This window comes from Corvus moneduloides, chromosome 20 (assembly GCF_009650955.1).
Source record: "Corvus moneduloides isolate bCorMon1 chromosome 20, bCorMon1.pri, whole genome shotgun sequence".
Classification (NCBI taxonomy): domain Eukaryota; kingdom Metazoa; phylum Chordata; class Aves; order Passeriformes; family Corvidae; genus Corvus; species Corvus moneduloides.
Window position 1 is genome coordinate 654,524 of NC_045495.1, and position 13,658 is coordinate 668,181.

General features: G+C 46.7%; 1 protein-coding gene across 7 annotated transcripts in view; it reads left to right on the top strand.

Annotated features, from left to right (window-relative positions):
- The window catches only part of LYRM9 (LYR motif containing 9), a 32,862-nt gene extending 19,290 nt beyond the window's left edge, over window positions 1-13,572 (top strand). For 5 of the 7 annotated variants that reach the window (XM_032129592.1, XM_032129591.1, XM_032129593.1 and 2 more), the window contains 3 exons: window positions 2,391-2,525; window positions 3,160-3,252; window positions 4,283-4,566. In XM_032129592.1, the coding sequence (XP_031985483.1) occupies window positions 2,400-2,525; window positions 3,160-3,252; window positions 4,283-4,300 (237 nt within the window). In that variant the 5' untranslated portion in view covers window positions 2,391-2,399 and the 3' untranslated portion in view covers window positions 4,301-4,566. Of the gene's footprint in view, window positions 1-2,390; window positions 2,526-3,159; window positions 3,253-4,282; window positions 4,567-8,381; window positions 10,816-12,781 lie in introns of those variants that run through there. The other 2 variants (XM_032129589.1, XM_032129588.1) reach the window with 2 other exon arrangements.
- The last annotated feature ends 86 nt before the right edge of the window (window positions 13,573-13,658 follow it).

Sequence of the window (13,658 nt, forward strand, 5' to 3'; positions counted from 1 at the left end):
CAGTGCACTGGGGTGCACAAGTGCAGAGTGTAGCATTACCTGTTGTCAGGGTCTAGTCCCTGTTGAGGTGTGCTCATACAGGGCACCAGTATCTTAGAACTTAACAATGGGCAGGTCATGAGATTATTTCTTATTAAACAGCCACTTTACCAAAATAGCCGTCAAGTTTTCCATGTGCTGTGGTAGATTTCCAGTGAAGTTTTCACTGGATAAAGTTACATCCTAAGAAAAACAGCTCTTTGGTGATAAACTTCCCCGGTGAAGCTTGCCCATGTCAAACCATCTGTAGCATTTTTGAAGCTGTGAATATGTGGGAACTCAGGGGTTTGGTTTTTTAATTTGAATATGAGAGCCTCATAGAGGGAGTTTAGGTTTGATAATAGATGGGGTGAAAATTTCCATCTTCAAATCTTATAGAAAGTCCAGTATTTATGGAAAGGCAAAGAACTTTTTTTCTCAAAAAAATTCATCAGTGCAAATGTATTTGTCACACAATTTGAATTCAACAGCTCATCATTTTCCTATGAAAAATTACTGCAGTGGAAAATTCTTAATTATCTATAGTGAAACATTTTCAATTCCATTGATCAGCTTCATCTTTCCGTATCCATATGTTTCCATGACTGGTTCCTTCCTCTCTCCCAGAGCTGCTTTTCTTTGTGCTGGAGCAAGCTGTCCTGGACAGTCCCAGCACATGAGGGATCTTTGCATTTGTGACAGGAAATCTATTGCACCACTTAGGTTTAATTAGAGCACAGTGACATATGATGAGTTTACACATCAAAGCCTAAAAACAACTTCACAAATTGGCTCTGGTCCCAAAGTGTATTTTGGGATCTGTATTGAATTTTGGGATGTTTCACTCTATTTAGTGGGAATATGTGAAACGCAGGGTCGGGTTCTTAGGGTCACTGGAATTATACCAATTCTTACCAGCCAAGGATATAGCCCAAAAAACCTGTATGTAGAGTTAAATTTGGGTTCAGATCAACTTGAATACAACTACATATTGCAGTTTTCTGTATTGGATGATAAAAACTTCTGTCTCCCATGGAGAGAAGGGCAGGGAATAGTTCAGTCTATATGTTACGAATCACATTGTGGAGTTGCTTGTCTTTCTGCTGCTGGAAGGGGAATGCAGGGATCTCTCAGCTGACTGTTGGGCGTGTAATCACCTCCCATACTTGAATGCCAAAGTGAAATTAATCCAGAGCAAAAATGCATGGAGCCCAGCATAGGTTTCACTGCAAAGAGAAAATTATATTTTACAGGAAAAAACGTTGGAAGAAGACAAGAGATTAACGTGTTGAAGCCTGGGGGTATTTTGATCCCATTATGATGGACATTTATAGGTGCATAGAGAGGAGATTTTTCCCCACTGCAACAAGATCTAGTCTGTGCAAATATACAGCCCAGGCATGTAATATCTGTGGTGGTGTACTCTGAAATACATTTGGCTAAAAGACTTAAATTACTTAAGAAAAAGGGAAAAAATATTCCAAATAATGAGTAGGTATCATAATAGGTGCTAAAATAACAGCATGCACCTACTTCATTATTCAGTTGCTTATTTATTATCTTTATTCTTAAGAGTAATGATGTAAAAGTGCTTTTTTCCAAGTGTTAATTTAGTTCTCTGCAGATGGCAACCATCTGTTAAATGACAAGGCATTTACAGTCTTTGATTAGCACTTTATAGGACTTGGATGGACTTACTGTTACAATATGTAAGTATAGTTATGGAAGTGAAACTTGGTTGATTTGTTCTTTTCCTTTTGCTCTTACCAAAAAATGAAAAATTTAAAACCAAACAACGTTTTTTCCTGTCTTCTCCTATATTCCTGTTGTTTCCAGCTGAAGCCTTGAAATTCTTGACAGAATGACAATAATAGGAAATATTGTTACATTCCAGCACCATTTGTAGCCATTATGAGCGTCCTCATTCTAAAAAGACACCATGTGGATGAACTCCTAGGGATGCTCAAGGAAAGCACTGAAGTTTGAAGGACTTTAAGGATCCTGGCTTAGCAAGTAGGAAACTCCCTGTGGGCTGTGATGCGCCTTTGAGTACTTAGAGAAAGTTGCACTGGGAGTCTTGTCTGTAAAATACTGTGACACACGTGGCTGTTCCCATTACAAAGTGATCCTCTGGAGTGAGCTCCACACTTTGTGTTTTACTGCTTTGAGCAATGACAGCCAACCCCCGTCGGTCCATAAACTCAGAGAGTTCTCATTCATTTCACATTGGGGTTTCTTCTGAAGTTTCTACAGGTTATGCTGCTGAACCTCAGTTCGCCGGCCCTGTTCTCGTTGTGTACTATTACTTTGCGCTTTTGTTTCCGTGTTGTCAGTAAAATTCATGGGCTGTTGTGGTTTGTTTTGTGTTGCAGAGCCCGGCCATGTCCCCGCTGCCGGAGGCGGAGCTGGTGCGCAGCTCGGTGCAGCTGTACCGGTACCTGCTGCGCTGCTGCCGCCGCCTGCCCCAGGGCCACATCCAGCAGCACTACCGACACGCCATCAGGCAGGTCAGCGGCACGGCTGGGCGGCAGTGCCCTGCGGCGTTGGGGCTTCTTCTGCTACTGTTTGAACCAGCATAACTTGAGACGTTAGTGGATTTGAAGGGTCATAGTGGGAGTGTGTGAAGGACCATTTCTTTTTGCTTGCTTTGAATCTGAAACCTATTTTTCTTGGCTTTCATCTCTAATTCTTGTGTTAGTCAAGAAAGTGAACAATCATTACTTACTCCATAAACACATCTTTTATGGTGAAACCTACTGGTTCCTTGTCAGTCATTTATATATCCCCCCATCTGGGTAAACCTCATCTGACTGTTCATATTCCATACTTCATATGGAGGTTATTTCATGCCTTTGATCATACCTATTGTCCTGTGTCTTTCTAGTTTTAACATACCAGAAAATTTCAATTGTTGTTCTGAATTGAAGTTCTCTGGGTTTTTTGTTGTTGATGTATGAAAGGACTAGAATACTTAACATGAAATTGCATATGACCGGATTTGTTATGGAAAGAGCACGGCCAGGTGCTACAATGTGTAATTTTACCTTTTCAGACTAACAGTTTATTTTTCTGAGAATTAAATGCTGTCTGTATTTTGACAACTGCTATGTTGACAAGTCAGTGACACTTGGAATGTTGCAGAGTTTCAAAGTTCATGCTGATGAAGACGATCCTGAGCGAATCCAGCAGATCATTAAGAGAGCCATTGAAGATGCTGACTGGGTGATGAATAAAGTAAGTGCTTCGGATTGTCTGCATTTTGGTTTCAGTTCAGAACAAAGAAGAAAACACTGGAAAGCAAGTTCTGAACAGCAAATTGTTGTCCTGGATGTTGAAGTGTTGGGTGAAAGGAAATACCCAGCCAGAAGGTATCTGTGATTGTGACAGTTCTTGTTTAAAATTTCTCTTGTTCAATATAAACTAATGTTGGGTTTTTTTCAGAACCAATAGCAGTTTAGATTGGTCTCTGTGTAAGTCTTTGTTTCCATAAAGAACTATTAAATATCAGCAGTGGTGGCTAGTATCACTCTATTATAGGAGAAAAAATTAAAATACAGCATTTCACAAGCCACATCTTGCTATGCATCATCTCCTTTCCTAACAGAATCTGTCCTTAGACAATTTACACAAACTTCCAGAACTATTGTTTTTCCTCAGACCTTGCCCATGGCTGCAGAGATCGGGGATAGATCACACAGGGGCAAAGCTGTGGTGCTGGGCTCCCCTGTGCCACAGTTGTCAGCCAGTGGATCTGCCCCTGTGCTGTCAGACTGGTTTCTTAGATGAAAGAATGAGGATTTTTTCCATTAGACAGCTGAGAGTCACCTGTGCTTCCTGGGATTTCAGTCTGGCCTGGGGAGTGTGATACCTTAACATGGTGTATAATGAAGCAAGTCAAAAGTTCAACTTGCTCTCTGAATATCTGTGATTTAATTTACTAAGTGACTCTTAAATCCTTTTCTCTGCCAGTCCATGAAATCCAAATGGGAATTGTTACAGGAGCAAGCACAGATTAGTCACAGATTATGATATTTTAGCAGTAACCGAATCCCACCCAGCAGGTATAATCTAGTGAATAAGTGTGCCCGAATCACTGTTTTATACTCCAAAAGGAAAGCCTACCAAATTTCAATCTAACTTAAAGAAAATGGATATAAATTCATGTGGATCAGAAGAAGATCCTTGAAGAAGTAAATCCTTGTTGGTATGAACTATTACTTAGTTGTGTGCTCTTTCCCACAAAAAAATTTTCTTTTTTTTTCAGTATAAAAACCAGAAGTAGAAGAGGAAGGATGAAGCCAAGAAGGACATTGGTAAACATCCTTAGAGGACTTGCAGTCAAGCCCAGTACTATATTAGAATTATTGGAGTTATTGCCTGAAGTTTTCTCTTGGATAATACAAATACAGTAATTTATATTTCACTGGGATGTCATGAAGCTAAGTTAATATTTCTGAAGCTATTTAATTTTGTAAATTAAATTATATGCTCCAGGTTAAAACTATTGTATAATCACAAACTTCTAAGTTAAAGCCCAAGATTGCCTAAGATTTGAATAATTTATTCCAGTATACTGTTAGGCCTGGATCAACCTTGGCAGCATGTGATAACTTGTGCAGGTTCTTTGGGGAGATGGGTTCCCCTGCATCAGTCACGGTGGAGTTCGGGACTGAGCGTTTCATCCTGTGTGTGTGACACTGGTTATGGCAGGCACTCTGCTGCGTCCCATCAGCCTGCTGGGACCCTGGCTATTGTCAGAGTGCCCGCTGAGGGGGTCTGTGCCCGCTGAGGGGGTCTGTGCCCGCTGAGAGGGTCTGTGCCCGCTGAGAGGGTCTGTGCCTGCTGAGGGGGTCTGTGCCCGCTGAGGGGGTCTGTGCCCGCTGAGCTCAGTCTGTGCCCGCTGAGCCGAGTCTGTGCCCGCTGAGAGGGTCTGTGCCCGCTGAGCTCAGTCTGTGCCCGCTGAGCCGAGTCTGTGCCCGCTGAGAGGGTCTGTGCCCGCTGAGCTCAGTCTGTGCCCGCTGAGCCGGGTCTGTGCCCGCTGAGAGGGTCTGTGCCCGCTGAGGGGTCTGTGCCCGCTGAGGGGGTCTGTGCCCGCTGAGCGGGGTTTGTGCCCGCTGAGCGGGGTCTGTGCCCGCTGAGCCGGGTCTGTGCCCGCTGAGGGGGTCTGTGCCCGCTGAGGGGGTCTGTGCCCGTTCAGCCGGGTCTGTGCCCGCTGAGCGGGGTCTGTGCCTGCTGAGAGGGTCTGTGCCTGCTGAGCCGGGTCTGTGCCCGCTGAGGGGGTCTGTGCCCGCTGAGGGGGTCTGTGCCCGTTCAGCCGGGTCTGTGCCCGCTGAGAGGGTCTGTGCCCGCTGAGAGGGTCTGTGCCTGCTGAGGGGGTCTGTGCCCGCTGAGAGGGTCTGTGCCCACTGAGGGGGGTCTGTGCCCGCTGAGGGGGTCTGTGCCTGCTGAGCCGGGTCTGTGCCCGCTGAGGGGGTCTGTGCCCGCTGAGGGGGTCTGTGCCCGCTGAGAGGGTCTGTGCCCGCTGAGGGGGTCTGTGCCCGCTGAGCCGGGTCTGTGCCTGCTGAGCAGGGTCTGTGCCCCCTGAGGGGGTCTGTGCCCGCTGAGAGGGTCAGTGCCCGCTGAGCCGGGTCTGTGCCCACTGAGCAGGGTCTGTGCCCCCTGAGGGGGTCTGTGCCCGCTGAGCCGGGTCTGTGCCCGCTGAGGGGGTCTGTGCCTGCTGAGCCGGGTCTGTGCCCGCTGAGCCGGGTCTGTGCCCACTGAGCAGGGTCTGTGCCCCCTGAGGGGGTCTGTGCCCGCTGAGCCGGGTCTGTGCCCGCTGAGCCGGGTCTGTGCCCACTGAGCAGGGTCTGTGCCCCCTGAGGGGGTCTGTGCCCGCTGAGCCGGGTCTGTGCCCGCTGAGCCGGGTCTGTGACCACTGAGCAGGGTCTGTGCCCCCTGAGGGGGTCTGTGCCTGCTGAGGGGGTCTGTGCCTGCTGAGCCGGGTCTGTGCCCGCTGAGCCGGGTCTGTGCCCGCTGAGCAGGGTCTGTGCCCGCTGAGGGGGTCAGTGCCCACTGAGGGGGTCTGTGCCCGCTGAGCCGGGTCTGTGCCCGTTCAGCCGGGTCTGTGCCCGTTCAGCCGGGTCTGTGCCCGCTGAGAGGGTCTGTGCCCGCTAAGCCGGGTCTGTGCCCGCTGAGGGGGGTCTGTGCCCGCTGAGGGGGGTCTGTGCCCGCTGAGCCGGGTCTGTGCCCGCTGAGGGGGTCTGTGCCCGCTGAGAGGGTCTGTGCCCACTGAGGGGGGTCTGTGCCCGCTGAGGGGGGTCTGTGCCCGCTGAGGGGGGTCTGTGCCCACTGAGCCGGGTCTGTGCCCGCTGAGCCGAGTCTGTGCCCGCTGAGAGGGTCTGTGCCCGCTGAGGGGGTCTGTGCCCGCTGAGAGGGTCTGTGCCCGCTGAGAGGGTCTGTGCCCACTGAGGGGGGTCTGTGCCCGCTGAGCCGGGTCTGTGCCCACTGAGGGGGTCTGTGCCCGCTGAGCCGGGTCTGTGCCCGTTCAGCCGGGTCTGTGCCCGCTGAGCCGGGTCTGTGCCCGCTGAGGGGGTCTGTGCCTGCTGAGCCGGGTCTGTGCCCGCTGAGCCGGGTCTGTGCCCACTGAGGGGGTCTGTGCCCGCTGAGCCGGGTCTGTGCCCGTTCAGCCGGGTCTGTGCCCGCTGAGCCGGGTCTGTGCCCGCTGAGGGGGTCTGTGCCTGCTGAGGGGGGTCTGTGCCCGCTGAGCCGGGTCTGTGCCTGCTGAGCCGGGTCTGTGCCCACTGAGGGGGTCTGTGCCTGCTGAGCCGGGTCTGTGCCCGCTGAGCCGGGTCTGTGCCCACTGAGGGGGTCTGTGCCCGCTGAGCCGGGTCTGTGCCCGCTGAGGGGGTCTGTGCCTGCTGAGCTGGGTCTGTGCCCGCTGAGCCGGGTCTGTGCCTGCTGAGCCGGGTCTGTGCCCGCTGAGCCGGGTCTGTGCCCGCTGAGCCGGGTCTGTGCCCACTGAGGGGGTCTGTGCCTGCTGAGCCGGGTCTGTGCCCGTTCAGCCGGGTCTGTGCCCGCTGAGTGGGGTCTGTGCCCGTTCAGCCGGGTATGTGCCCAGGATGGCGCAGTCACTGCCTGTGCAACGCTCTGCAGCTCAGCGGCTTCACAACGCTTTGCAACACTCAATAAATGTCCTTTAAGCAGGGGAGTCCCTGTCCTTTTGAAACAGCCCACCTACCCAGTGCCAGGCTGGGTTTTCCCGAGAGGGCTCAGCGCAGGCCCGCCGTGTGCCCGCCGTGTGCCCGCCGTGTGCCCGCCGTGTGCCCGCCGTGTGCCCGCCGTGTGCCCGCCGTGTGCCCGCCGTGCCGCTGCGCTGGGTGCAGTTGCGGCGGGCCGCCTGCAGGTGGCGGTGCTCGCCCGGCGGCGCTGTCCCGGGGGGGCGGGAAAGGACAAAAATTAACTCCGGGCTCACAACAGGCGAGGAGAGTGTGACAAGAGCTGTAACAGAAATGGGGCTGAAAGTGCAGTTCATAAAGCATTGTATCAAAAAACTTCCTTTTCTCTGCTAACCCTCCTTTCCAGGAATTCCTGCTCTCTGTTATTCTTCCTTCTGCCATCCCCACTGTTGTTCCTCTCTCTACTCCCGTGTCTTTCACATGACCTTATACACCCCTAACTTCTGTTGTCTTTGTTTTACCAATCCCTTAAGGCTGTTCTAATCTTGTCCCTCTACCCCACTTATTTCTCCTCCTCAAATCCTTTTCTGTACCAGAAGATACTCAGTATTATGCAGGAGCCAACCTTCTGCTTAACTTCAGATAACGCAGGAAGGTAATAGACTTGCTCAACACAGTAGGTGGTTTCTTCCATGTGAGGAAAGCCACTTGTCTTTCTACTTAGGTACATTTGTTTTTTTGAAAGTGCAGCCATTCTGGTTTAAACTTTCAAAATAATTTGGTGCAGGGCAGAGCACAGAAAGCTTCAACCTTGGCAGTTGACAAGGAATGTCCAGTATGATGCTGAACACTAATAAAAAAGCTCAAGTATTTTTGATAGAAGCTCTCTGAATGTGTTGCTTCTGATCAAGGGCAGCAAACAGGTGACCCATACTGTTCTCCAGGCCTGTTCTCTGTGTGTGGTCTGTAGCATGGAGATGCAATGAATTTTGTATCACTGCAATAGTGATTAAAAACTCTAATACTTAGGGGGATTAACAGCATATGGAAGCATGGTTTCCTGAACTTTAAATGTGGAGTGCTCACACTCCTCTATGGCTTCAATTGACTTTTGGTAGTGTGAGATGTAATATTTTGTTCAGTTACAAAACAGGATAATTGCATGTGTTTAAATCATTCTTACATGCCTGTTATTTAATTTATGGCTAGTTCAAGAGGGAAAGGACCACGGAGCTGGAAGGTGCAGCCGTGGCATGTCTGCAGCTCCAAATGTCTGAGGTACCAGCTGGGATATGGGAACGTCAGACCAAAGGTATGATAGATGTAACTGATATGGAGGACCAGGATCTGTGAATTACAGGGTTTGGAAAGTGCTAGAGCATTCAATTCTCAGTAGAGTGCAGACGGGGAACGTGGTTGGTGAGGCAGAAGACATCATGACTAAATATTTTGATAGTAGTGATTCAACAGGAGGCATGAGGAGATGTCTGAGGGATTTTTGTTGGGGGGTTTTTGTACAAACATAATCTGGTTTTCAAAATAAAAAAAACTTTTAATAGAGTCAAAGATAATTTTTATTTACTCAATATAAAAATAATTTTCCAGATGGTGAGGAGATATGATGTTAACAACTATTTACTTCCTTGTAATAGTGAAAGTAACCCCAGTGCCTCAGACATATTTCTGTAATGACTGGACTGAAGAGCCATTGAGCTGCAGAGCTGAGGTTTTTATCTTTTCAAGACATTGTACAAGTTCCATTCTAGCCCACATGTAGATGAGAACCTGAACTCTGAAAGGGATTTTGGGCAGAGCTTCAGTACTTTTGACCAAAATTACTATTCCAGAAACTTCTGCTCAGAAGTCATTTAACTCTGGAGTTGCCCAAATTTATCACTCACTGATCTGTCTGACCTGAGAGTTACACGGTGAATTGAGTTCTCTTCACCTGTGTTTGAGCAGCGCTCTGCCTCTCTGCCACCCAGCCCTGCTGAGCCTGAGGAGCTGTTCCCGTGGTGCCACTGTGCTGGCAATTGCTGCCCATGGTGAGAAAGACACGGTCACAGGCACCGTCCTCCCGGGTTCTGCCATGGCAATTGGGAAGAAAATAGCAACCCCAAATAGACTGGTGCATCTGCGTTCCCATAATCAGTCCTCCAGAATCTCTGAACGTAAAGATGGTGGGTAAATGAGGCTGTGTTGCATTTTGTAATTGCTGTTGAAGAGTTTAAAAAACTTGTGATGCTCATGAGACTGCTGACAGAGCAGGGGATACTGTCAGTGAAAGGACACAAGTGTATTCATAGGCTTCAGTTTCTTTTACTGCAATGAGGAACCCATTTCTGCACCAGTTCTGGTAAATGATGGGCTGTTGATAGGTGGTTACAGTAAACAAATGATCAAGGGCCAGTCAGAGGTGGTGTCAAAGCCCTGGGTTTGTGGCCTCGCTGCATAAGCATTCGGTCGCCACCTTCAGTTTCAGTGTGGAAGAGTATCCTGTGCCATTGGCTAGCCCAGGGTTTTCGTTGTGTTGACACAAATGTAATAACTATATTCTGCCAACAACACTTTTGCAGCTGGTTCCACTAAGACCTTGAGTCAATAACTTCTCCTAGATACTCCACAATTAGGAGTTGAGTGAAGTTAACAGTTCAAAGGCTGTGTATGGGCAGCTCTTGATTAAGATAGTGAGGATTTCACTGGAGGCTTGTTATGCAAGAGCAAGACAAACATTAGAACAAGGAAAGACAGTTGGGAGACTTCTGACTAATAAAGAGATATCATGCCTTACATTCTTGAAGTATGGAGAAATTAATCATTTAAATCACTTTACACACTTATCAACATCCAGTCTAAGGCCAGAACCAACACTGGTCCTATTCTTTCTGTTTTGTGTATACATGGCCTTGGAAACCTAAAGCTGAAATTGTGTGGAAATAATCTGTACAATACAAATATGGAAGTAACATGTCAAAACATGGAGCAGTAGCAGTGGGTTGGTCAATGTATTTTGTTTAGCATTTAGGTTCCTGCTCTTAAGCCCACAGAGAAATGGTAAAGACCACTTTGGTTATTAGCAGCCTTGGAGCCTCATGCAGAAGCTTCCCCGTGTAGTGAAAATCTTTCCCTTTTATTTAATTTTGTAATTTATTTATTCATTTCAGGTTTTGGTACGGACAAAATTGTAAATTTGTGGTTTATGTAATATCCAGGATAGCATTCTGCCCTTCACATGGCCAGAGACAAATACACTTCTGATCACATTCTTGTGTCAGAAGTGTTACTGATTTCCATTCACACTCACCACCAAAAGTCATTTGAGCCCTGTGGGTACTGAATAGAATATTTCCAACCCAGGCTAGGCCTTGTTTAGAACCATTTGTCAGTAATGGAATATTCTTTAAATCATTCTTTAGCACTTTGTAAACTTTCTCACATGGTGGGTTATGTCACAGGCATTGCTTTTTGTTCAGGGACACTTGAGCATGAGGACTTGATGCTAAACAAAAACCTCTCCTCCATGGTGTTTGGCTCATTTTCAAATGTCATAAGGAAGTGATCTTTACTGTGATGCTGTAAAGAGGAATACACACTATTTCTGGGAGAAACAAATAATATTCACTCACATCTTTTTTAAAGGAAACAGTTTCTTATTTGTAATAGCTTTTAACTTGGCATTATAAATTGTGCCTTCATATAAAGCTCTGATAAGCTGCAAACTGAACAGGCAGCACATCTGTGAGTCTTAAATATTCCATATCATATTATCTATTTATTGTGAGAGTCCTTGACTTTAAACTGTAAGAATGATTCTTTAGACCTTTATGTTCCACAATGTCATGTCCCTCAGTGTCACCCCAAAGAGGTGATTTGAGGTGAGCAGTGTCTTGGTCAGAGCAGTCTAAAGCAAGTCCCGGACACACGACACTGCTGGACACAGACCTGCACTGCCCACTTGGTCTGTCCCTTTCCTGCAGCCTTGCCTGCTGATGCACCTCTGCTGGAGCATGAGCCAGCTGGTGCATCTTTCAACTTTTGTATTATTTGATTAATTTATCTTATACTTCTGTCAAGCCAGCTTTTATGAAATAGTGTTAACTGAAGTATACACTTGTCATCAAGTACTCCTTTCAGCTTGTGATTAAGCAGGGCAGACACGTTAACTTTAAAAAAACCCTGCTCTTTGAAGACTGTTTTCTGTTTTCCTCACAATTGTGTTTGATATTTTAAATAGTTTTAAAAGTTTCGAAGCAGAGGGAGGCATCTGTCACTTGCACCTAAGAGCTTAGCAATGTTTGTGTTTGTCACTGCGGGAGAGGCCCCTGCCATTCCTCACTTCACTTTTAGAGCCTGCAGAGGAAAGCTCTGGGGCTGCTGTTTGCTCTTCTCACCTGTGGACACTGAACTTATCCATTCTGTAACTATCAACCTGGGTGACTTTTGCCCCAGAAGAATCTGCCTTCATGTTTTGCATGAATCCATTTTGAAAAGGATTAACTTGATTTTTCTTTTTTTAATCAGCAGCTTCTGAGCCAGCTTGGTTTGGGTGCTCCCCAGAACCATTCAGGCAAAAGATTTCCCAGCCCATTGAGTCCAAGTCGTGCCCGATCCCCACCTTGTCCCCAGCCCAGAGCACTGAGTGCCGTGTCCAGACCTTCCTTGGACACCTCAAGGGATGGGGAATCCAAACCTCCCTGGGCAGCCCCTTTCAACGCTTGAGAACCCCTTCTGTGAAGAAACTCCTCTTGATGTCCAACCTGAACCTCCCCTGGCACAGTCTGAGGCTGTGTTACTATCCCATATAAAATATTTTCCTTCTGCTGCAGCTACACAACTTCAGACTGAATGGCCTCATTACCTGTGGGCTTCCTTCTGCTGGGGTTCAGCGTCATCTCTTTAAAAAACACTGCACTTCATGTCTTTTTATTGTTACAACTTATTTTTTGCACCATCTCTGGTATTCATTCTTGTTGAGAGAAGTTTAAAACTGCTGGTGTTTTGATTAATATTCTCCCCTTCTACAGAATGGATTTTAAAAGATGGAAAATTGACAATAAATTCTTGCAGCTGATGAGGTTGACTCATGTCCTGCATTAAATAAAATCACACAGGATCTGGGATTTTCTCAGTCTTGCTTCAATTTCTTAGCAGTCATTTAATCTACAGAAAGCTGTGTCTCAGTCTGAAACAAGGAACAAGGAAAACTGTTTCAAAACAAATGTCAAACAGAAGCTAGTCTGGAAAACATTACGTCATGATGGTTGTCTGATGGAGGCAGAGGTTGTATATTTTGGAGCCTGATAGTGAGCCACTCTGAGGACTGACTTTTCATGCTTAAAAATAGAGTATTTTGGTTTCCACAATTGCACAACTGTGAGGTTTGCTTTCTCTTTTATTTTCTGTTTTCCCCTCCCATTTCTAGAAGTCACAGAAATGGTGTGTTTAACCACAGTTCACAGTACAGAATGGAGACACCTGTTGAGTCTTGGAGCTTTCTCTCCCCTAAGACGTCTGTTGAGTTTGTCCTCTTCCTAGCTGGAAGTATCTCACAGAGTAAGTTGCAGCTTTCTGGCCAAGATTTCAAAAGTAATTCTTGGATTGCTTTTTAGGTGCTTAACTCAGGAGACCTTCAAAGGGCACACAGCAGCTCTCAGACAGGTTGGGACTCGGGACAAGCAGCAGGAAATTGCTTATTCTCCACTAGCGTGGCTCTGCGTTAGGAGGTACTGACATGGTAATGATCATTTTGCAACTATTTCAGAACATAGTTTAAAAATATTGAGATCTCCAAACCCTGCTCCCAACTGACAGAATAGAGCCTGTAGGATGTCACAGTGACACTATGCCAAGTCTGGTAATTTCTAATTGATTAAATGCAGTGAAAAGGCATCCAGGGTTTATTATGAAATTTGAGATGGACAGCTAATCCCTGCACTCTAACTTCATTATCCTAATAAGCAAAGGTGCAGACTTTATAGCTGAGGTAATTATACAAAGAATGTACACAATATGAGTGGTATTTAGCATAAAAAGTAACTTGAATGCAGTCCATATCTGGCTGAGAGACGAACAGAACCATAAACCCTTTGATCTAACAATGAGACTTTGAAAGGAACAGATTGTGTACAGTACTGAACCTGTAATCTGCTCACTTTATTGCACTATATGGGGAGGGCCTTATTTATTTACTACTTAGGAAGTGTTTTCAATTTTATAAGTATCTGAAAGAAATCACAGATTATAATTATGCAGTTTTGCTGCACAGAACTCTGTAACACTTTTAAGAACCTCTGGAATCCACAGGGACTATTCGTTAAATGGGAGACACAAATCTTGCCTTTGTGCTCTATCAAATTCTGTCTTGGTCTATACTAATAAAGGCAGTCTATATAATGACTTATCAGGATGTTTACTTTCCATGCTGTTCTTGGGTTCTGAGCCAAAGCCACTGGAATCAAAGGGAGAGACTCCCATGTACTTCAGTAG